At 38.0% G+C, this 24,017-nt stretch overlaps 1 protein-coding gene across 1 annotated transcript in view; it reads right to left on the bottom strand.

Annotated features, from left to right (window-relative positions):
* Positions 1-6,661: 6,661 nt before the first annotated feature.
* LOC111875433 (xaa-Pro dipeptidase) overlaps positions 6,662-24,017 on the bottom strand; it is a 279,631-nt gene continuing 262,275 nt past the window's right edge. The window contains exons 5-12 of the mRNA XM_023871675.2: positions 21,773-21,834; positions 21,228-21,272; positions 17,897-18,166; positions 14,572-14,720; positions 13,253-13,353; positions 11,798-11,992; positions 8,504-8,655; positions 6,662-7,019 (exon numbers count right to left, since the gene is read on the bottom strand). Of these exons, the coding sequence (XP_023727443.1) occupies positions 6,938-7,019; positions 8,504-8,655; positions 11,798-11,992; positions 13,253-13,353; positions 14,572-14,720; positions 17,897-18,166; positions 21,228-21,272; positions 21,773-21,834 (1,056 nt within the window). The 3' untranslated portion in view covers positions 6,662-6,937. The remainder of the gene's footprint in view (positions 7,020-8,503; positions 8,656-11,797; positions 11,993-13,252; positions 13,354-14,571; positions 14,721-17,896; positions 18,167-21,227; positions 21,273-21,772; positions 21,835-24,017) is intronic.

Genomic DNA, 24,017 nt, shown 5'->3' on the forward strand with positions numbered 1-24,017 from the left:
GCCTTGCATTGGCAGAGCCCAGTTTTCACATGGATCAACAGCCGTAAGAACAGAACAGCTTCTAATGTAGGCTATATGTGATATGATGGAATTACTACCAAACTAATAAAAGCATGTGCACCATATATATCATCACCATTAACTTACATATTTAATAAGTCATTGTCTACAGGAATATTCCCTGCTCGATTAAAATATTCTGAAATAATACCCATACACAAAAAGGGGGATAAAACCGACATGTCTAATTATAGACCTATATCTTTACTCCCAATCTTTTCTAAAATTTTTGAAAAAGTTATATATAAAAGAATGATTTTCCAATTAAATACACATAACCTGCTAACGCAGGAGCAATTCGGCTTTAGAAAAAACTCTTCAACTACATTAGCTACTTATAATCTAATGGAGAATATTTATAGGGCTTTAAACAACAAATATATAGTGGGTGGAATTTTTTGTGATCTGAGTAAGGCTTTTGACCGAGTAAATCATGATATATTGCTATCAAAAATGGACTTTTATGGAATTGAAGGAGCTGCTCAGAAACTTATAAGATCCTATTTGAGAGGAAGATACCAGAGAGTAATTTTGTATGAAAACGGGAGTAAATGTTGTTCTGAATGGAAAGAAATACAGTGCGGAGTGCCTCAGGGCTCTGTATTAGGCCCAGTGCTCTTTTTACTATATGTAAATGACTTACCAAAAATTATATCTGACCTATCCAAACCAATATTATTTGCAGATGATACAAGTATCCTTATCTTTGATAAGAATCCTGCAACATTTAAAATTAGAATAAATAAATTATTTGAGATGATAAATGAATGGTTTAGGAAAAATGAGCTAGTAATAAATTATGAAAAAACTTATTTTCTACAGTTTCAAACTAAAAACAGTAAAAACTTAAATGTTCAAGTTAGTTATTTAAACAATCAAATTCCAAGTATTTCTAATATATCATTTCTGGGATTAAAAATTGAAAATTTTTTAACGTGGGAAAGTCATATTGATGCAGTAATTGATAAGTTAAACAGATCCTGTTTTGCAATCCGATCAGTTAAATCCTTTTTACCACTGGAGACATTAAAAATTATGTATTTTTCCTATGCACATTCTATAATAACATATGGATTAATATTCTGGGGTGACTCCCCGCATAGTATAAAAGTGTTTAGGATGCAGAAAAGGATAATTAGGATTATAACAAATACAACAAAGAGAACATCGTGTCGTAGTTTGTTTCAAGAATTGGATATCCTCCCCCTACAAGCTCAATATATATTGTCGATCTCTCTGTTTGTCATAGTAAATAAGGAATTGTTCACATTCAACTCACAAATGCATAATTGTAGTACCAGATCTATCTGTGATCTGCATTATCCGCAAACTAGTCTGACACAATTCCAAAAAGGAATATGTTACATGGGGGTAAAGATCTTTAATCATTTGCCACCAAAAATCAAATCTATGTCTAANTATGTCTAATGACTTGAACAATTTTAAAATTCAGTTGACAACATTTCTATTACAAAACTGCTTTTATACATGTGATGAATTCTTTAGTAACAAATTTGCCTAGAAATAAGGATAATAGCATAAACAATTTTAATATTGCATAATTTTATGTATAGTGATGTAAGCCTGTTTTTTTGATATAAATTTAACACATGTTTTTTTTATCTATTTTAATGATTATAAACTGTACATATATATTTATATTTGTATTGTACTATATTAATTATGTGACTGGTTCTATATCTATGTATATTGATTTATGGAATATACAATAAATGAATGAATGAATGAAAAAGTGGAATGACACAAACTTGACCCTAAGCAACAATACATCAATACTGAGTGACACACGGGGGCATCACTAAGTGGCCATTTTATGTTTTAAAGAATACGTACATCATTGCTAGATTAACCATTCATCCTCAATCAGTTAATATAACTGAACTCAGCCATAACTAAAAATCTGACAAAAAAAGAGAACTGTGATGAGATACAATAGAGGAAATGTATTAAATACATATAGCATTTTAATAAAAGTTGGGTTCCGTGTAGCATGTGACTGATAACGATTATCATGATAACCAACTTATAACAGTCAAGGAGATGGGCCATGTTTTGACTTCTTATGACCTCATTCATCCAGTAGTCTCTTACAAGGTCAATCCTTGATTCTTGATCCATGTAGCTCATGAATTTTTAATAGCATCAGAAGTTTGTTTGTTTACTTCTTTCAACATGTTGAATATAATTTGTTTTGTGCTTTGAAATTTTGTCAATCATTCTTTAATTCTTTTAATGCACCTTCATTTCATTCAAATGTATTTCACTATTGATCTGATAAGTTTCAACAGCTGAAATTCTTGTTTTGCCTTTGATTTCTCTGTCAATCATGCACTTCCAGATAACAGTTAGTAAAGCTAGGGTGTTATAAATTTCTTATTCCAATGTGTTTCTGGTCTGTGGATTGTTTATGTTGTGCTCACAAGGCCTTTTTTTTTTGGTGGGTTATTTTACATTTTCAGTATCTAGACTACAGAGTGCTAAATGGTAGCATGATTGACAAATGATGAAATGGAAAAGATTTGCAAGTTGTTTATAGCCTAACCAAATTCACTTGCTTAGTGGGGGGTGGAGTCCAGCTGGGCCCACTCGGCATAGCGGCCACTGATTGGCCTATTGTACCTGCCCCAGGTGATTTTGATGATGGAGAATTTGGTGGAATCAAGTTTGGCAGGGGAAACCGAAGTCCTCAGAGAAAATCTGCCCCAGTGCCACTTTGTCCACCACAAATGCCACTTGACCAGACCCGGGATCGAACCTGGGCCATCGTGGTGGGAATCCATAGCTTGAGCTATGTAGCCTAACCAATGTACCATCTCAGCATTTGCCTTGAGGAGACAAAGAAAATCACAGCAAACCTGTCAGGATAGCCTGTGTTCCAGCCAAGATTGTAACCAAGCAACTCCTGAATACAAGTCTGGAGCATTACCATGAGACCATCCCAGACCACGCCATAGCTCAAGCGGTTAGCCTCTGGCTTCCCACCACAGCGGCCCAGGTCTGATCCCGGGTCTGGTCAAGTAGGATTTGTGGTGGACAAAGTGGCGCTGGGGCAGTACAAGGGGCTTAGTCCCACCCCACTAGCAATAAAAAAAATGAGACCAACCTGCTTGGTGATGGTGACTACTACTTTTAATAACTTAGAAATTTAGTTTCCATATCTTTTTCCTAGGGTGGGATTTAAGAGGGAGTGATCAGAATGGTCACAACAAAGCCTCCACTAAACAGAAACAGAACCCACAGATTTTTATGAGACATCTGTTTCTCTAAAATTTCGAGAATTTAGTTTCTATTTTTAGTTATTATAAGAAGGAACAAAAAACTGTTATAAAATGAATTTGTCAATAGTGGTCAAGCCCCCCCTACTTTTGATAGCCCCAAGGACCTCACAACCATATGACAGCGTGAATCCAAGTACTTATGTATCAACTTCCTGTATGATTTCACTGTTCACCCATTCATGTCTTCAGCTCAAAGACTCACATGATAATCCTAACATTCAGCTATTTCAGAAATTTCTGTCAGCTATTAGCTCGTATGGTGGAAATCAGTAAGACATTCTGTAATTTGCAAAAGACTGTAAATGTGTTAAGTATTGGTGGTAAATGCAATTAACAACTTTATTCATGTTCTGATGTGGTATATGGTGAACAGGTGATCATTACTTCTGTTAATAATAAATATCACCTTTGTTGATACAAACACACTAATCTTAACCGAAATAATTGTGATATATATACCCCACTTATTACTGCTTCACAACCCCTAGATGGACTGGATTAAAAGAGAAGTGAATGGGGTGGTCACCCCAGGGCCTCCACAAAACAAATATATAAGTTTGATTGTCCCGGAAACCACAAATATAAATCTGGCCCTACTCCCTAGAAAAGGATATTGGTGGGAAAACCAGAAGCAAACAAACCACTAGGAAGACCATGACGTAGGTTGGTGGATAATATTAAAATAAATCTTAGAGAGGTAGGATGGGGTGGCATGGACTGGATTGATATGGTTCAGGATAGGGGCCAGTGGAGGGCTCTCATGAACACGGTAATGAACTTTTGGGTTCCATAAAACATTGGAAAGTTCTTGAGTAGCTGCACAACTGGCAGCTTCTTAAGAAAGGCTCAGACCCATGGAGTTAGTAGTTAGATGATAAATAAAGACCTTCAGTGAGGCTACATCCACCAGAGTGCCAACTATAAGTGGGGAGGAGTTGACAGGCATCTGAAATAATCATCATCACAAAAACTTGATAAAATGTGTAGTGCATTTAAACTATTTCTCAGCCATAAAACTGTTATTGTATTTGATTTGTTTCATTCTGGTCCATCACACTAACAATATTATAAAAGATAAAACAACTCTGTCCAATGTGACTGTTGAAGTTTTTACTACTTCAGTTCTTAACACCCTTACATGTTTCGGTCCCTATAGGCCATCATCAGAGGGACATTGATACTCTTTGGAAACCACTATTACAATGGGTGTTCTGAATGTTAAAATATATACACATACAATGTTTGTAATGCACAATATATATAAAATCCAAAGTTTTCACAACTACAGCAGTTGTCCTGGTATATTAAAACTTTTGTTATTTAGGTTAAAATTTATAAATCAACTAGGTTCGTGTCCCTTCTCTCATCGCCTTAATTGATGGGGGCCGAACTTGTGCCGCACGTCTTTCTTGAGAAGGAGGTTCTTTGATATCGTCCTGTGTTTGTTCGTGGCGTGCTGTGTTGTTTTTACTTTGGATTTTGTAGATATTGTGCATTATAAACATTGTATGTGTATATATTTTAACATTCAGAACACCCATTGTAATAGTGGTTTCCAAAGAGTATCGATGTCCCTCTGATGATGGTCTATAGGGACCGAAACATGTAAGGGTGTTAAGAATTGAAGTAGTAAAAACTTCAACAGTCACACTGGATGGAGTTGTTTTATCTTTTATAACGTTAGTGTATTATTTAACTGGCACACATGTATTATATGCATTACATATTATTTACCCATATGAAGACGAAGAGACAAAAAGTTTATTCTAACATGCAGTTTAGATAGGTGACTGCAATGATTTCCATTAATGGACTCAAAACAGAATTCAAGCATGGGATTTTGTTGTTGCTGTAACAGAGCAATGTGTCTCAATACTAAGATTTTGAAACTCAAGTCTGTAATTGTTACTCCTATATTTTATAGATGGAATTCTGAAATAGTTTAAAACTGAAATTCCGTGTTTGATAGTGGTACATCAATCACATACCAAGAAGTGCCTCCTCAAAAACATTTCCCAGAAGTTAAATTTGTGACATACAGAATGGAAGGGACATTATCCCGACAAAAGTCCAAAAACACAGTGGCAGTAGATATTACTTTGCTTCAATCTGAGTGACATATCTGGCTGTCGTCTATCAGTGTGCTCACAGATTTCTTAATAACTCTTTTACAGCCAATATCTATAAAGCATACCTATCGCTATAAACAGTTAATTTTATTCTAGAAGAGTAAAAAATAAATAAATAAAATAAGAAGTTACTGAAGAAAGAAAATGACCGGTAATTTGTAACTTATCCGCTCAATAAAGTTCCATGAAGTAGTTTCAGCATGTCTAGAGAGCACCACTTTGCTACTGCAACAATGCCAGATGGCAAGATCTAAGATACAAATGTCCAACAATTCACTGGTGAGCAAAAGAATCAGACAAACAGCATGTTCCCATTTTGCAAGCTGCTGTAAATTTAGATAATCACATCCTCCTCATGTTTGGCTTTGAACTGTAAATTAATAATAGTTTGCTCTACATGATTAATTTTACATGTACAAGTTTTAAGATAACATGCCTATGGAACCAAGGTTGCTGCCAACAGGGGCCACGTGGGGCTCTTCTTCATACCACACATATCATTCTCTGTTATCCCCTGGTAAGGGTACTGCCAGGATTCTTTTCCAAGAGGGGAATCCACAAAATTGGCTTATGAACTTACATTTAAGATGTTTAAAAATATTTTTACACATCACCCTAAAGTTGTGTGTCTGTACTGAAACACAAATAGCACCATAAGTTGCATTCAAGATCCGGGAACCTGCCTCCTATGTTTTTTTTATTGTTAATGGGGTGGGACTAAATTCCTTGTACTGCGGCCACTTCTGGCCTATTGTACCAGCCCCAGATGATAGGTGAGGGTGATTGTGGAGCAATTGGTGGAATTAAGATTGGCAGGGGAAAGCGAAGTACTCGGAGAAAACCTGCCCCAGCGCCACTTTGTCCACCACAAATCCCACTTGACCAGACCCGGGATCGAACCCGGGCCGCCGCGGTGGGAAGCCAGCGACTAACCGCTTGAGCTATGGCGCGGATCTAACCTGCCTCCTAGGTGTGCCTTCCATAATATGTACTTCACTGCTTGACACATTTCAGTAGACTGTCCTTAGCATGTCTTAGTTGCTGTCACTAAGCTCTCTGATGGTAAAATTCATTGATTCCTCCTGTCTACCATAAAATTTTAACATTTTTATGGCTTCTTTCATAAATAAAAGCAGTGACATTACTTAAAATATTCAAAGTAGAACACCACAGTTTGCATTACTCATTTTATTTTCCTTCAAAATATCTTGATACAATGCTAAATAATATGTACTAATTCCAAGCTAAAGCAAAGTGTGTCAATATAAAGGTATTGCCTTTGTTAATAAGTGTGTAACAGTTTCCCATTCAGCAATTATGATTTCTCATACAAAATATGTCATAAAATTAATATTCTTTTACACTTGTACATTCAACAATTAACAGCTGTTCAGTGTAAAACCCAATTCTGTTATACTGTTATCATATCACCAAGCTGCTGTGTACAGTTTAGCAGGCACAGGCTTTACCAACAGGAGCTGACGGTACCAATTCACTCTTCTCTGTCATCACTGCCTCTATCTCTTCAATCCTGATACAACACAGAAAGACCTTCAAATTAACTCTTTTCATTACTATGAAACATTAAAAAACCTTCAAATTAAATTTCTGAAGCAGAATCCTTCTTGGTAAGTTAACAGTTAGCGGCCTCCGTAGTCTAGGGGTAATGTTCCCACCTCGTGACTCAAGGTATGCGGGTTCAAACCCGGCAGAGGTTGTGGAATTTTTAAGGGCAGAAAAATTCAGGGAACAAGTCCTCCGGTAGGGACTTTAAGCCGTGGGTCCTGTGTCGTAGCTTTACGGCACGTAAAAGAACCTCATATCCCAAGTGGACCACTGAGCCAAATTCAGGACATTTCCCGCCCAACAGTAGTCTCTAATGCCTCTGGTAGATGGGGGAAGCATCGAGATACTGCTGAGCCAGTAGAGGCCGAACTCGCTGGCTGAGTCGGGACTGATGGCACGCACCAGTACCGGTAGGGAATAGAGACTGGTAGAATATCATAGGGGGACGCACAATAGACCAACAGTTGGTCTAAGTGCATGGGGAAACCCACCCTCTCCAATACAATACGATACAATACAAGTTAACAGTTGCTCAGATAGTAAAAAGTTTACCCACCTATTATGGAACCCAAAGGTTAATTAAATATTATATACTGAATATTTCAAATGACTAGCAAACATACTATACACATCCAGGGAATCACATGCACTACCTAGCAAAAGGGGAAGAAACTCAAAAGTACGTTCTGAAAATAAACATTTTGGTTTTTCATGGTGTGTTACTACCTTGGTCTCGTATAGCAGTCCACATAAAGCACCGGTAAAGAACCAACTTCACATCGGGAAGCAAATGGGTTAATGAGTTCTATACCTCTGTTATGTATGTAATAATAATTAAAGGTTTGAAGTCTTATTTACAACATTTCTGTAAATTTTATTTTCTTGCTACACTAACATTAACCCATGGCTGGCTTTGCAAAAGACAAGAGAGCACATCTGTAAATAATCAGAAAGAAGAAAAAGCTATGCCAGGTAGGCTGGAGTCCTCAAATTATTCTAAAATTCAAAATCACCATAGCTCTGATGCACGACTATTTTGGACACATGTTCATACACACATATTTTACTGTTCCACTGTGCATACCCACATCCAAAAGTTTGGGAATCATTTCACATTCACCCTGTACATATATTTTTTCAATACTGATACCATTACCACTTAAAACCACCATCTTCCAATTTGGCCACTGACCTAACATTTAAAGTCCTCAGCCAATTATAATAAAAGTTAATTCAATTTAACAAACATACAAAGCAATATCTTTCAAGACATCTTTTCTTTCTCTGACATGATTCATGTTTTGTTTTGAGGCCTTGTAATTTGCTATAGTCCTTCTCATCATGCCAAACTGATACATTTCAAATTCTTCTGCCCTTCAGATCATAAGATTAATGTTTCCAGCACATTATTATACATTTTGCGGCCTCAAATTAAAATGCCTGACTTACGTGCGTGGAACTTTAGTCATATTCTCAACACCATCCTCCGTTATGATTACATCATCTTCAATACGGACTCCACCAAAGTTACGGAACCGTTCAATCTCTTCAGGAACCATAAATTTGGCTTGCTCAGGGTTGGCAAGTGCTTTATCCAGCAACTAAACATGCAAAATAAGGACAGTATTATTAATCAACTGTACTGTGAAAAAAAAAAAAGTATGCAGGGGGACATCTCTACTGTCAATAAATTACACATCACATCTAAGTCAAAATGGATAAGAAATAGGAAACATATACACAAATATGGTCCCATGAGATTTTAAACCTTCATGATGAGTTTAAAGAACAGACGTCCATCAGCTTCAATAGTTCAGAACCTTTTCTTTACTTCAAACCCTCTTTTTTTATTGAAACCAATTAGATATGCTTAAATAAGACAAAATTATCTATCCTCATGAATTGCAATCAAACATTACTGACAACATGTACTGATTTTTAAACTGTAATAAGGATAAGTTCCATGATCGACCACCTCCTCACACTCCCCAAGCTAAGGGTATTACAGTTAGCCCTGTAACAATCTTCACTACATTCTCCTCAGTCATCTTGCCATTCTGTTCACAGAAATTTTGGTAGTGATAATCTCCATTAGTGGCTGGCTGACACATGCCAGAGAGGGCTGAAGGGAATACAACAGTAGGCAGAAAAGTGGAAGCCCTGAATGCCAGAATTTCCTTATTTTGATGACAGTTAGTATATAATATTTCCTCCCTCCCTGCCCATGATTTTCATAAGTCTAGCAGTATTACTGTGAAGTATTTACACACACACACACACACACTTCATTTCAGGTTCTACACAAGTACACACTAATCACACAATGATTTGTGTATATTAAAATCCTGCAATCATGTGAGTAAGTAGTTTGGTTACAGATTTCCAGAGTATTCTATTCAGAGTAATAAAAGCTAAAAATGAAGACACTATTACTACGTTCTTATACAGTGCAGTAGTAAAGTCAAATACATATGTATGTACGCGGTAGCACAGTGGTTAAGGTACTATGCTACAAGCCAGAAGGTCGCGGGTTCAAGTCCCGATGAGGTCATTGGCCACACTATGGCCCTGGGGTTTACTCAGCCTCTAACAGAAATGAGTACCAGGAATTAATTAAATGGTTTTCCTGGGGAGTGAAGCGCGGCCAGCGCATAGCCTGACAACCTTACCGCCATCTTTGAGCCGACTGTCAAGGTAATGTGGGACCCTCAACGTCTCACAACCCTATGGGCCTTCACGGCCTGTTACAGGGATAGCTTTACTTTACATATGTATGTAACACTGCACATGGACAGAATTATAAGTCAAGATTCTGGTTGGTGAGAGGTTACTTTGCCCTCTCATACATGGTAAAAGTCATATTTTGGAAACAGTGTGTAACCACAAGAAACAGTGGAATATCTCTCCTGACTGATCAGACTAAAAAGACAGACGTAAGAATCATCTGAAATGAATATACAACATGAAGTTAGAACTGTGCCAGCAAACTGTAAACAGTTGGCAGTTCTAAACAGAATAAGCTCAGTGTGACCAATCAGCTTCCAGACTGAAGACAAACTTCTTCTGATAGGTGGTGGCAGAGTAGAATCTGGTGAGTCATTTCCCATTCATTTCAAAGTCGTAGCTTGCATCACTTAGCTGTAACACCTTGTGAAGCGATATTCTGTCTTGTGCTCTCTGCATATTATGTTATCAGGAAGTGGCAGATTTAAAAAAAAAAAGTGTAAGTGCATTCTGCTTCAAATTGCATTCTACTTCAAATTAGACTGCTACAGGAACCTACTAATATATTAAAAGTTACTTTTAGACAGGAAACAATGGGGTGAGGATATCAATGAAAGAGTGCTGAGCATTCGGGAACTCCATCCATTAGCAAAGGTAAAAAAAAGTAAAGCTGTCCTTGTGCTTAATTAATTAAGCACATAACAGAGACATATAGGGGAGTGGAGAGTACAGCTCAACCATTCATGACCTTGGCACTAGTTGGAGGTGAGTTGCCAGCTTCACACTCCAGCCACTTTCCCCCTGGAAAAATCTCCACTGGTACCCACTGAACAGGTGGCTGGGTTGGCCCCAGAGCCAGTCATGATGTAGCAGAGAACTTTTTTGTCCCTGCCAGGATTCAAACTCTGCCCATCCAGCCCGCTACTATACTGACTGCGCCATCCATTAGCAAAACAGATAAAAATGTTGTGCAATCAACGAACAGCTTCATGAAAACATACACATCACTATTTCCACTTGGCTACTGACATGGGAATCTCATTCTGAAAATGCCAAAATGTTTGACATAAAATTTGCAAACATGCAACAAACTTCCATAGAATTTTATCATTGTCTGCTTACTGACAAGCAAAAGCAGAACTGCATCCGTGTGTGTCAGGACCTTTCCAAAAAATGTAAGAGAGACATATAACTCCTTTCAAGCATTCTCATGGGTGATTAAACTCTCAAATTTGCAATGAAGTGGAGGAGATTCAATAATTTTGCCACGATTCAGCAGAAATCACAGAATGAACTTATCAAGTTCTGAACACAGGACACTGGAATAATTACTGGACTTGCTGCCTCAACTTTGGAGGGAACTACTTTAGCAGGGACAGCACTGGATATAGGGTAAATACAGTTCTCACAGAGATAAAATATTTATCTGATTATGTCACATATATACTCACAAAGAAAATTAAATGGCCTTACATAAAGATCAAAGTTTAAAGCTTCCAAATACTATCTCCTTCATTAAGTAAAATAAATTTTCACTTACAAAATTTTTAACTTTTCTCTTGTAATATATGACTATACTGTATAACAGGGCCACGCCATAGCTCAAGCAGTTAGTCGCTGGCTTCCCACCACAGCAGCCTGGGTTCGATCCCGGGTCTGGTCAAGTGGGATTTGTGGTGGACAAAGTGACGCTGGGGCAGGTTTTCTCCGAGTACTTCGGTTTCCCCTGCCAATCTTCATTCCACCAATTGCTCCACAATCACCCTCACCTATCATCTGGGGCTGGTACAATAGGCCAGAAGTGGCCGCAGTACAAGGGACTTAGTCCCACCCCACTAGCAATAAAAAAAAATACTGTATTACAGTACAATTAGACACCCCTTTACTTATATTCAAAATATTTCCTTGTGTAGTTTCAGGTAGCATGCTCTTCTATAATTCACATTACATGAACAACACATCCACTATCTACAAGCACAGAGATATATATATATGTCTTTTCTCATATAAGCAAAGTACCACATCAGAGAAATAGCATCCTGGTTCTATGGTGATAACCATTCCTTTCTCCAACACCCTTGCAGTACGCAGTCTGTTCAGTCCTGGTTCTGTGGGACGACTCGGTGTTCCTTCCAGATATCCACCCACATCATGGGTATCCAGACCCATAAAATGACCCAAGCCATGGGGCTGGAAGATTGCACCCAATCCAGCCTATTCCAGCCATGTGTAGCATACAGAATACAGGATATTAATAAGGACATAGCAGGTCATAATGTGTTACATACAGATTCTGTGTACATTAAAAATGTCACTCACATTGTTGACTGAAACAATAATTCATATAGAATTTGCCAGTATATGTTCATGATCTCTCTCTCTGTGTTTAATTTCAAATGCCTAGCTGCAGTGTTTAATTAATTACTGTCATCAAACTGAAAGCTAAACACAGATTTCACACAACAGGCATGCTGTTGTTTTGCATCTTCAAAAAATTACCTTAATAACGTGGCATATTTTTTATGATCTATTATCATACATCACTTTAGGATCCATTCTTAAGTGATACTAGTGTCAGTCCCATCTCGCAAGTTTCAGCTTCTGCCATGTTATTACCAGTTGGTAAAAATTATGAAGCAGAGGTTTTAATTGGGTCTAATGTCATAATATTTATTTTAAATTTCTTCAAAATCAATCAGCTGGAGCTATGTCAAAGTTGAAAGGGGACACATGCAGACAGCATGGTGATCTCATAAGCCTTCATTCCTCAAGAAAAGAAAACAGACTAAAACAGCAGCATTCTCTTCTTCAAATAGCAATTTTGCATTGCAACTTGTCAGCAAACGTAAGCACAAACTGAAAAGATGGTGCAATGATTTCTTCTATATACATTGATTTATTAATAAAAGCCTCTGCTTCATTATAAGGTGCTTTAGAGACAATTTTCAACAGAACATAAGCACTTTACAACTCACAGAGATATTGGGTTTTCCGACTTTATCCATCGTCCTGGTTTTAAGATAACTAAGAAAAACACACCGTTTCGGAAACTGGATCTGTTTCCGTCCTCAGGTGAGGGAAAACACCTATTCTATTGGGTCCCTTAGAAAGAGGTAGCCTCAATCACTGGACCCAACAGAATAGGTGTTTTCCCTCACCTGAGGATGGAAACAGATCCAGTTTCCGAAACGTCGTGTTTTACTTAGTTATCTTAAAAACCAGGATGATGGATAAAGTCCAAAAACCCAGTATCGCTGTGTGTTATACACCATCATCAGAATCCTATAGTAACTACACTTTACAATTCTTTATAAAATAAGGAAAGCAAGCTATAAAAGAGAAAGTGTGTAACATATATGTCCCACTGACTTTATTCTGGAGGTATTTTGCCATGACACATAGTTAATTTTACACATCTGTACTACTTTTAATGCCATGCACAGTCTGCAGCTTCCTTAACTGTCTAGCACTGACCTTCATCATTTCATCAACATCACCTTGGAGCAAGCCTGCATCACGAAGCTCAGCCAGTAACACTCTATTGGCCAATGTATGCATATCAACCCATGATACACCTACAATATAATTTAATTTTTCTAAGAAGTACCTGGTATTATTTCAAAAATACAGGGTGAGTCGTATAGAACCGGCCCGATAAATTTGCTAATAATTCCACAGGTGATGCATATAACCGCTAACAATTACAACATAATAATCCGTGGGCCGTCCTGAGCCGAATGGTGTGCGCATGATCAGGCAAGTGGCAGCCCTTATGCTGCAAGGTCAAGGACAATGCCAAAACGTGTCTGCGGTGCGCAGGCGACAGTCATGGAGTACACTGTTGAACAGCGAGTGTTTCTAATGCCTACTTGAAAACGGCGGACACTTTCAACACCTGCTTCTGATCATGGCACACAATCCAAGATAAGATATGTGTAAATTACTTTAATATCTGTATGGTATATTTTATATTACACCTCATTTTGTTGGGCCGGTTCTATATGAATCACCCTGTATTACAACCCTACAAGTACCAGTACATTCATCAAACATGTCATAAAAGAGGACATATTAAATCAGCTACAGCTGTAATGAACTGGCCTGGTTATATAAATACAGAAAGAAAAATGTACATATAGCCTGATGATAGCCTAATCATATGTATACAAACAATTACTTGCATACCCAGCTGTGTTGACACAGCTTCCCCACTTATTAATTGCACAACATGATGCGATAACATTCCATAAATCCATCTCTCTTGCTTTCTCACTTGCTACTGTCATAGCATGATATAGCAGCAATTTTAACACAGAAGTACAAAAAGCTTACAACAGATTCAAATCGTCCATAACTTGCATCAATTTAGCATTCAAAATTCATGACAAGTAGTGAGCTGTAATTTCATAAGGTTTTAAAGAGGGGGAATAAAACATGTCTTCCATTCCAGTAAATATATCAATCCCACCCAACATCAGGCCCTGATGCACCAAGCAAAAACAGCTATCAGAAAATTCTTTAAATATGGCACTGAAAAAATTCATGTTTGAACTGCAATCAAGAATATTTTTCTTCGTTCAGTCTCAAAAATTCAAAACTTGCACATGTCTAATTACGACTCCAACATTACTAAAATCTAAAATGTTATCATGTGGCCAGAAAAGCATTTACTTTAAGAAACTGTGCTTCTCCACTCTGTCTTTCCTCTCTCAAAGTTTTCGTTTGATGTGATGCATATTCACAACTTCTGTTTACTAAATTCACTGACATGATTAAAAATGAATGCATATTACCTGGTTTGGCAGCATTCATCACAGCCATGTTTGCTTTCAACACAGCATTGTAGATCACAGCTTGGTCCTTGGTGAACTTCCCACTGACAGGGAAAGAGCATGTAATGTCTGATGTATAACCACAGTAGGACGCTCCCATATCAAACAAACTAAAAAGGAAACTAATAACATTATGCATGCAATATGATCACATTGGGTTTGCTGTAAAAGAATAATTAGCTGCTCCTGTATAAATATATACCCCTATTGAATTTCAAACTAGTGTAACATGATATGAGATGATTCAATTTTCTTCTAAAAGAATAAGAATAAACAACAGCACTGGCTTTACATTATACACAGCATATTTACTGCCACAGCTGCAAGCTGTTTACTGACACAGGGGAAAGGACAGCAGGCTTTGGACATGACATACATACTACTTTAAAATGAGTGAATACTAAGAGACAGAAATAAGTAACACAGGAAGACACGAAGATTTTATGACAAAGAAGGGGTTGATAACCTGTCTCATAACACCTGAATCCATGCACTCTTTATAATCTAAACTAAGATTTTGAATGGGGCACAGAAATACAAAGGATGAGCAGTGTGCTTTATTATATAATACTGTTTCCTTTCCTTTTTTTTTTTTCATTAATACTGTGGCACACAGAACTACTGATAGGCAAAGACCACAAAACAATGAGACAACACTAACTGCTAGGCAGCAGCCAGTGTGCCAATGACTGGCTGAGTAGCAATCACGTGAGAAACCCTACAGACACACGTGTAACAATAGAAGAGCTGTGTTTTCTATTGGTCTGTGCCAAGGGGACATAAGCGGGACCAAGTTTACACCTTAATTCAGTTGTGGGATATGTGTCAGACGGTACGGACATAAGCAGAGGACAATGTGAAGATCCGTTACCAGAAGATGACTAGTGATGACTACGAGGTTTGTGTGAGATGGCTGCTAGCCTGGCAGTTAGTTGTAAGGGGGCCTGTGAAGACAAGACATACAGTAGAAGCCTATGTGCTGCAGTTACAATGACCTGTAGACGGCATGTAATGGTGGAGCTGCTATTGTTACACAGTCACAAGTCACGTGTTAAAGTGGCCAACAAATCAAGTCACCAATCCAAATCCCATCTAAAGTCACTCAGACATGTGATAATATAATGATCATTGCATTAATATACAAGAAAGTGCATCTAACAACTGTTAGAGACGTTTTACAAAAAGAGGTCTGTGTGCTTAAGCTTGGGACAGACAACATGCAAAACAATCCCTTCTATACATACTTTGTGTCCAAGATGTAAGATTTAAGATTCTCATGATAGCAAATATTAAAATTGAAATCTTCTGAGATATGACACCATGCAGTATGGCTGATTAAGTATTAAAGTCTTGGACCAACTTGCAAGCAGCAAGTTCCACTTGAATACTGGTACCTATTAGCCACACTACACAACTTCCCATCCCAGCAAATCATATTCTTCGTAATCAGATGTCTGACTTGAATTCAGTTTCATGTTGTACTCAAGTAATCATAACGGCAATAATAAAGAATACAATATTCTAGATCGTAATGCTTAAAAATTAGAATATACAAAACTATAATTTTGCCTGTGCTTCTGTATGGGTGTGAAACTTGGTCTCTGCCATTAAGGGAGGAACATAGGCTGAGGGTGTTTGAGAACAGGGTGTTGAGGAGAATATTTGAACCAAAGATAGATGAAGTGACAGGAGGTTGGAAAAACTGCATAATGAGGAGCTTCATAACTTGTACTCTTCTCCAAGGATAATTACAATGATCAAGTCAAGGAAGATTAGGTGGGCAGGGCATGCAGCACGAATGGGGGAGAAGAGGAATGCATATAGGATACTGGTGCGAAAGCCAGAAGGAAAGAGACCACTGGGAAGACCAAGGTGTAGGTGGGTGGAAAATATTAAAATGGATCTTAGAAAGACAGGATAGGATGGTATGGAGTAGATTGATCTGGCTCAGGATAGGGACCAGTGGAGGGCTCTTGTGAACACAGTAATGAACCTTTAGGTTCCATTAGATGCTGGGAAATGCTTGAGGAAAATTCTAGCTGCAGAATTAGTGGCTTCTCCAGAAGGGCTCAGCTCCAAGAGCAAGTAAAGTAAGTAATGCTGTGTATACTGGAGTAAGCTCAACATTTCGGAGGAACACACTGCTGCCTCCATCTGCTGGGTTGAACAGTAAGCCTGCTTGTCATCTGTTTCTTACTAGTTTCTTTCTTCCCTTACTTTTCAATCCTGAAAATGCAGGCAATATGTTCCTCTGAAACACTAGGCTTTCCCTAAACTACACAGTGTTACAACCCAGAAGACTGTACTCTTCATAGTCACCACAGCGAGAACCTCAAATCAAACTCAGAGGTAGCGTCTTTCTTACAAAGAATATTAGGCCTATTTTGACTGCTGCATTACAAAACAGAATCCTACCATCACTTCACACATCCTCCAAAACTTTATTTTCTTCTTAACTGATATTTTAAGAGCTTTTTGGAAATCCTGTCAGAACTCATCTCATCAATTAGTTCTTTCTAATTTCTGTCTTGTTCTACAAATTCTGTTACTTGTGGACATTTTACCACCACCACCACCATCATCGTCATCATCGTCATCATTATGATGACAACTGCTGCTGCTTCAAGCAGCATCATCCTCTTCAGTTACTAAGGATGTATGCAAACTACTACACATTTATTACAACAGACTGTTCACTTTTGCACAGGATGGATCCCATTAAACAACACACATCAAACATTACAACTGCCACAACTAACCAATTTACTCATTAGTGATTGATTATTTCCTCAGTTTTTCCAAAATTCTGTATGTTTTCTTCATCTCTCCCATCTTTAATGAACTACTGGAGAAAGTTAACATAGAAATTTACTGAAACCTTTTCTGCTTAGTAACATTACACAGTACAAACACAGCTAAGAGTTTGTAACTCATGACTTCATAACTAATACTTGGATTAAGTACTGTGTAACAATTTCAAAGTAAAGGTAAGTTGTCCCTGTGCTTAATTAGTTAAGCCCTATCCCATGGAGACATATGGCGAACAAACATGCAGTTCTACCAATCTTCACCTCGGCACTAGATGGTGGCCCCCAAAGGGAAACTGCCACCAGTACCCAGTAGAGAAGAGACTGGGTAGGCCCCAATGTTTTCACTGTGCCCATGTCAAATGGAAACCTACCCAAAACAACAAAAACCAGTCATGTTTCTCAGGGCTACATTATAAGTAGGTTTTACTGTAATATTTTTGGCGTATCACATCGACCTCATATCTTATAATACTGACCACATGTCTCCATCATTAATACATCGATCATTGGGAGCACCAGCATGTCCATAGTGAAGAATTGACCCATTGTCACCACTAGTACAGATGCATGTGTAGGCAACATGACGGCAGCCACCAACTAAATATACATAGTTGAGAAATGTTGCTTCCGCTTGGTACTCCATCATTCCAGCACGAACTGTGCGCATCACGTGAATGTGTGCATCTGATGAAATCTTGTTCACATAGCGCAACACCTTCAGCTCCAAATCTGATTTAATCACACGACTGAAACATATTTCAAATATCTAATGCAGAATGGGCATAAAAATCATGAAACTAGACAACTTTTATTGCTTGGGAGCAGGGAACTCAAATTTACTGTTACTATTTCTGCTGCAGATGGTAACAGCCAGATTTTAACTTGGATATAGTGGTATTTATATTGAATGAATGAAGTGTTAGCTTAGCTCTAATGCATATGTGTTTCATTGGAATAGTGTGATGCACAGCCAATGAAGGTTAAAATAAATTGAAATTATAAAGAAGTAAATATGTTTCTTTTACTGGTAGATTCTAACCTAACAGCCAACATAAATATTTTCTTCAGTTCATGATCACACCTGGATATTTCAGTAAATGAGGAAAAAATTTAGGACCTTTAATGGCAGTGTCACAACACTGAGCATCTTAGTACTTACCTTTTTTAGTTATCATATCTGGGTAAATAAAAGTGTGTATTATATTTTGTAAACATCAGACATAAGAATAATATTAAGATGGTAACTGTGAAGATAGATTGTGAGAATGGGAGATAGATGGAATAGGCTGAGCATTGTGTTGGCAATCCTGAAGCTTTGGGAACTACTACCAGTTAAGTCAGATGGTCCAGAACTGAGGAATATTAATGCTATTCACAGCCCATCAATTAGAAGCATAAATGGGCCACATGCAAGGATGAAAATGAAAACAGTACATTTCTACTACTATTACTACTACTGCTGCTGCTACCACCAACCCCACCACTACTACCACTCATCATTAACTTACATGGCATTACTTTTACACTGACAGGCAATACTTCATATCGCATCTTCAGCTGACTTCAGTTTTTCTATAAGATATTCATCCAGAGTTTTGGGATGCACCCTAAGCTTTGCCAACCTATCATACTGCAACTCCACAACTTTCATTCCAAGCCGTCTGAAATGTCGCTTCCTCATAACTTGTGGTCCAATAAGTTGCGTACTACCAGCACAATAGTGTTCAGGCACATGGATCAACACTGCCACATATACATTGCACTCACGACGCAAGTTGAAGTGTATTGTCGATCCTCCCATGCCACTTGGATGCAACATGATGTCAATGACATATAGCTCCAAGGTTGGAAGATTTTGCAGAATCACTGAAGTGGTGAGCTTATCATGTCCACCAGTGATGTCCGCAAGAGGCTCTGAGATGTAGTTGATCATGCGGCGGATTCTACCATCCTGCCACAAACTCTTGGCTGAATGGTCTCTAGGAAGCATTGGGCCACTGTACTGAGAACATTCCAATGTCATTGCAGTATCAAACAGCTTCAGTTTTGTCCTCATTTGTCTCAAGACATTCATGTCTTTGTATGAATGCACCCGGTCAAGAAAATAGGGATTGAAGATCTTCTGAACAAAATTCAAAGGAAATTTTCCAAGATATACACATGTCAGCATTACATCAAGAGCATCATCAGGACGAAACTGAACAAATTTTTCATCAAGTACACTCTCAAGGACATGCCAGAATTTCAGACTGTCAGATGGTGGAAAATTCAAAGTGCCAAATGGAGCAAACATGGCCTTAATTATAACAGGAGAAAAACTCCAACCATGTTCAATGAAATATCTCTCACAACCTTTCAAGATAGGTTCTGATCTAAGCTGGAACGTACCACAGTAATCCATAATTGCTGACAAAACAGCTGCATTCTTAACTTTCGAGGATTTTGCCTTAACATAACGTTCAAGAGCTCTTGTTATTCCTGGATCCACATAATCTAAGGCACAAAAGCCTCTTACTATCTCCAACAAATCATCCTCGCTTACTGCATGAATATTGGTGTTCGTCCAGCGGGAGAGGACAACCATCATCTTTGATGAAAAAAGTTTCACTTCAAATAAGATGGAAAGAATTTCTGCTATGGCACTACCTGGCAATCTCCACCAAACGATACGAGACTTCCTTTCTAAAAGCCTGAACACCATTTTTCGGCTTTGTTTAAGAAATGGCAAAATACGAAAAACTTCCATTATATTCTTCTCAGTTATTTCTTTCTCTTTATCTACCAGCCCAATCCATAATTTGTCCACATTTTCAGTATTCTTTTCTGCATTCATAAATGATGCCAACATTCTCACAATTTCACACACTTGTACCACACTGAACTTACCATCTGTAACTCTTACAAGAATTTCATCACAAAGTTTATCTCTGTAATGAGCAGAGCTGGCACCAAACATTTCCCTACTCACTACCTTCAACGTGTCTAAGATTATGCCAGACTCTTCACCTGTCACTATAGTATTTATTAGTTGACTGAAGACAGCCGTCCTAGTGAAATTTTCTGATGAATCATCCCCACTCCTCACAAAAGCATTGCGGTATTGGTGATTATTTTCAAGCTCTATAATCTTTTTTAGGGCACAAAAGGCTACAAGAGGAGTAACTTCTTCATCTGGTATAGTCTCCAAAAGTAAGAAAACTCCTTTAGCTGCAAAGCATCTATTGAACCCCTCTATTATTTCAGTGGCTTCTGGATCATTTTCTACGAATGACACTTCCCCAGAATTTATATCATTTCCTTGGGATGTGTTACTTGTATGTGAACCAACATCCACTTCGTCTTTCACAGAATCACTGTTAGCAAAATTTAAATTTGGTAGAGAACCGACATCCTTAACTTTTCTTACAATTGCTGGCAATTCCTGTATTTCCAAACCATCTTGCATAATTACTGTTGTTTGGCTTAAATCGTTTCTTTTACCACATTTTAAATCTATTTCCGACTTTGATAAACCACACACTGCCAATTTTCCCCACATCACTGGCATTGACGTCAAGTCATGTAATAATACCTTTCCACCTCTAAAAAACATATGCTTCGCAATTGATCTTGACATTTTTTTAAAGTATAAGAAGGCACAATTTATTACATAATCTTTCAAAATACTAAATTACGTTATTACTAAAAATTGCCTTCAACCAGAACCAGATATCCCCTACATCTGCTGTAAACGGACATTTTTGGTCGAATTCCTGGAACTTCTCGGCCTCTTGAACACCCTTACGGGGTTAACTGTATTATACTCACCATTCTGCTATTTCTGGATGCAACAGCTTGTTGTTTACAGTGAATCTGTTAAAAAAGAGTCGCAGTTAAGTTAATGTTTCACATCATTCATGGCAGGAGAAACATTATACCATTCATATAAAATCAAAGCATTAATAAATTCGAGCTTTGGAAACAAAATGGGTTCCGTAACAGCAGTAGCAAATTTTCCCAAGATTTTCACAAAATCCTCATTAAGTGTCCTTATTGACCATGTCAATTACTCATTTCCTGGTCATACATTATATTTTCTTTTTATTTAGGGGCCTTAAATCGTATGTCACGAATTTCTTGTCACATTCCTTCTTTCCGAACTTATGTAACATGGAAGTAGAACACTACTGCGCCACGGACCATACGACGAGCCATACTTCACTTCCAATAACTGCTAACAGATGGCGGAAGTCTGTATAACGTATCGACTCCGACCAGCAGGCAGTCTTATTGATTTCAATATTATCCACAAGAAAGTACTGAAGTTATCAAAACACTTCCATGATTCAGTTCACATGCTAATGTATACTCACTCGTTAATGCCATCAAAGGCAGCTTCCCTGACTGTTTGACCGCTGTCTGTATTCACACCATTCTGAAATAAACAAATAACATATACTGTATATATGGATCTATACATCCATTTCCCCATACGCAATGGAGTAGTGTTTAATCAAGTTAAGCACAGGGACAATTTTACCTTACTGTATATAACACGCAAGTGTGATGACGTGCCTGCGTGTCAGCAACTCACAATGTTAATTTTGTCATACATATCACTCAGTAATCTCATTTTATAATTTTATATATTATCGCTACAACCAAATTAAAAATAATAAAACGACGCCATCTTCAGAATGTGTCAATATCCTGGATAGATGCTAATAATCTAGTAATACAAGGTGAAAAATTAACACTACCAACGCTGATAATATGGCATTACCTTTCGTTTTTCGTTTCCTTTTAATGACTAAGTAGTGTGCTGAATAATTCTGCTTTTTGTTTCTTTTGTCCCTTTTGCAACATTTAATAGTGAGACTGATCTAATGGCAATAGAAGTGGGCACAACATACATTAGATATGAGTGGCCAGGGAGGAGTGAAGTCGTCTTACAGATCCTAGATTCTTGGAAGATGGGTATATCTAGACACTTTCTAATTTTATACGCACAACTTTTAACTTGGAATCTCAATACGTGTGATGACATCTATACGCTATACGCTAAAGTTGGCACTAACTTCGCCGACAAGCGGCGGTCGCTCAGTCGGTATAGTTCGAATGTGGACTAAAGCCACGGAGTAAATCGCTATATAAATGAGAATATCTAAGACAGACTACTTGTGCGTATTATTCCTGAGAGATGGCATTAAACGTGGCCCTGAACGCATCATTCGACAAAAAACTAGGAATAGAAATCAACACGGAATAAAGGACAAGAAGTTAACATACGAAAACTCATATGCGTTAGAAATGATAAGTCTTTCGGTTAAATTCCCCACGGGTATCACACTATCGTTTATATAAACAATCGGTAAAACTATCCCTGTAACAGTCTGTGGAGGCCCATAGAGTTGTGAAACGTCGAGGCTCCCACATTTTCTAGATAATCGGCTCACAGATGGCAGTGAGGTTGTCAGCCTTACAAGCCGGCCGCCCTTTACCCCCAGGAAGATTCCTAGTACCCATTTCTGTTCGAGCCTAAAACGACCCCAGGGCCATAGGGCGGCTGGAAGGATTAGGTCAATTGAAAAATCCAATGAATTCATAGGGAATGGACATTTATATAAAATAAACTTTGTAACTGATCAAAAAACAAACAAAAAAACAAACTCCGTGGCCTGTAGTCGGCAAACGAACTATACAGAACGCGCGACGGTCGCTTGTCTGCGAAGTTAGTGCCAACTTTTGCGGATAAAGCGTGTCACGTGGTTAGCGCAACGGATCCCCACGGTCGTTAATCTCGGTTTTCTAGACCGGGTTGTAATTGATCAATACAACTGAAAATCAGAATGGCTATATAACGTTAAGTATATATCTCTTATAACGAATTCTACCAAAATCTTCTTAACGATTTATGATAAAGGCCTACAAGAAATCATTTATGGCCTTATAATTTGTGACGTTAGTAAAATAAGCTCTGTAATCAGTCAATATGGCTACATCTCTAAACGGCTAGCAAATCTTAAGCACAGATGTAGCACCATGAATTTAACAAAAGTTTGATTACGGTTAATGTTGTACATGAAAGAGTCTATTAATCATATGAAACGCAAGCTTTTAAGAATTTTTTTAGTGGGGTGGGACTAAGTCCCTTGTACTGCGGCCACTTCTGGCCTATTGTACCAGCCCCAGATGATAGGTGAGGGTGATTGTGGAGCAATTGGCGGAATGAAGATTGGCAGGGGAAACCGAAGTACTCGGAGAAAACCTGCCTCAGCGCTACTTTTTCCACCACAAATCCCACTTGACCAGACCCGGGATCGAACCGGGGCCGTCGCGGTGGAAAGCCAGCGACTAACCGCTTGAGCTATGATGCGGCCTAGCTTTGAAGTTAGTCAATATAGAAACAAGCTGAAGGAGACAACTAACGCCAGACACAAATCTTTCACGTCAAATTTCACCAAAATATAATTTACAGTTCATGATACAAAATTCGTGCAATGCATTACGAAAAGTATAAATCGTTATGAATCAATATGTGTGTTATATGTATAACATATAATAACGATTTCGTGTGGGAAGATGAGTTTATATGAAGACAAGGCGCCCCCACGACCG

Source organism: Cryptotermes secundus, unplaced genomic scaffold (assembly GCF_002891405.2).
Source record: "Cryptotermes secundus unplaced genomic scaffold, Csec_1.0 scaffold304, whole genome shotgun sequence".
Lineage (NCBI taxonomy): Eukaryota > Metazoa > Arthropoda > Insecta > Blattodea > Kalotermitidae > Cryptotermes > Cryptotermes secundus.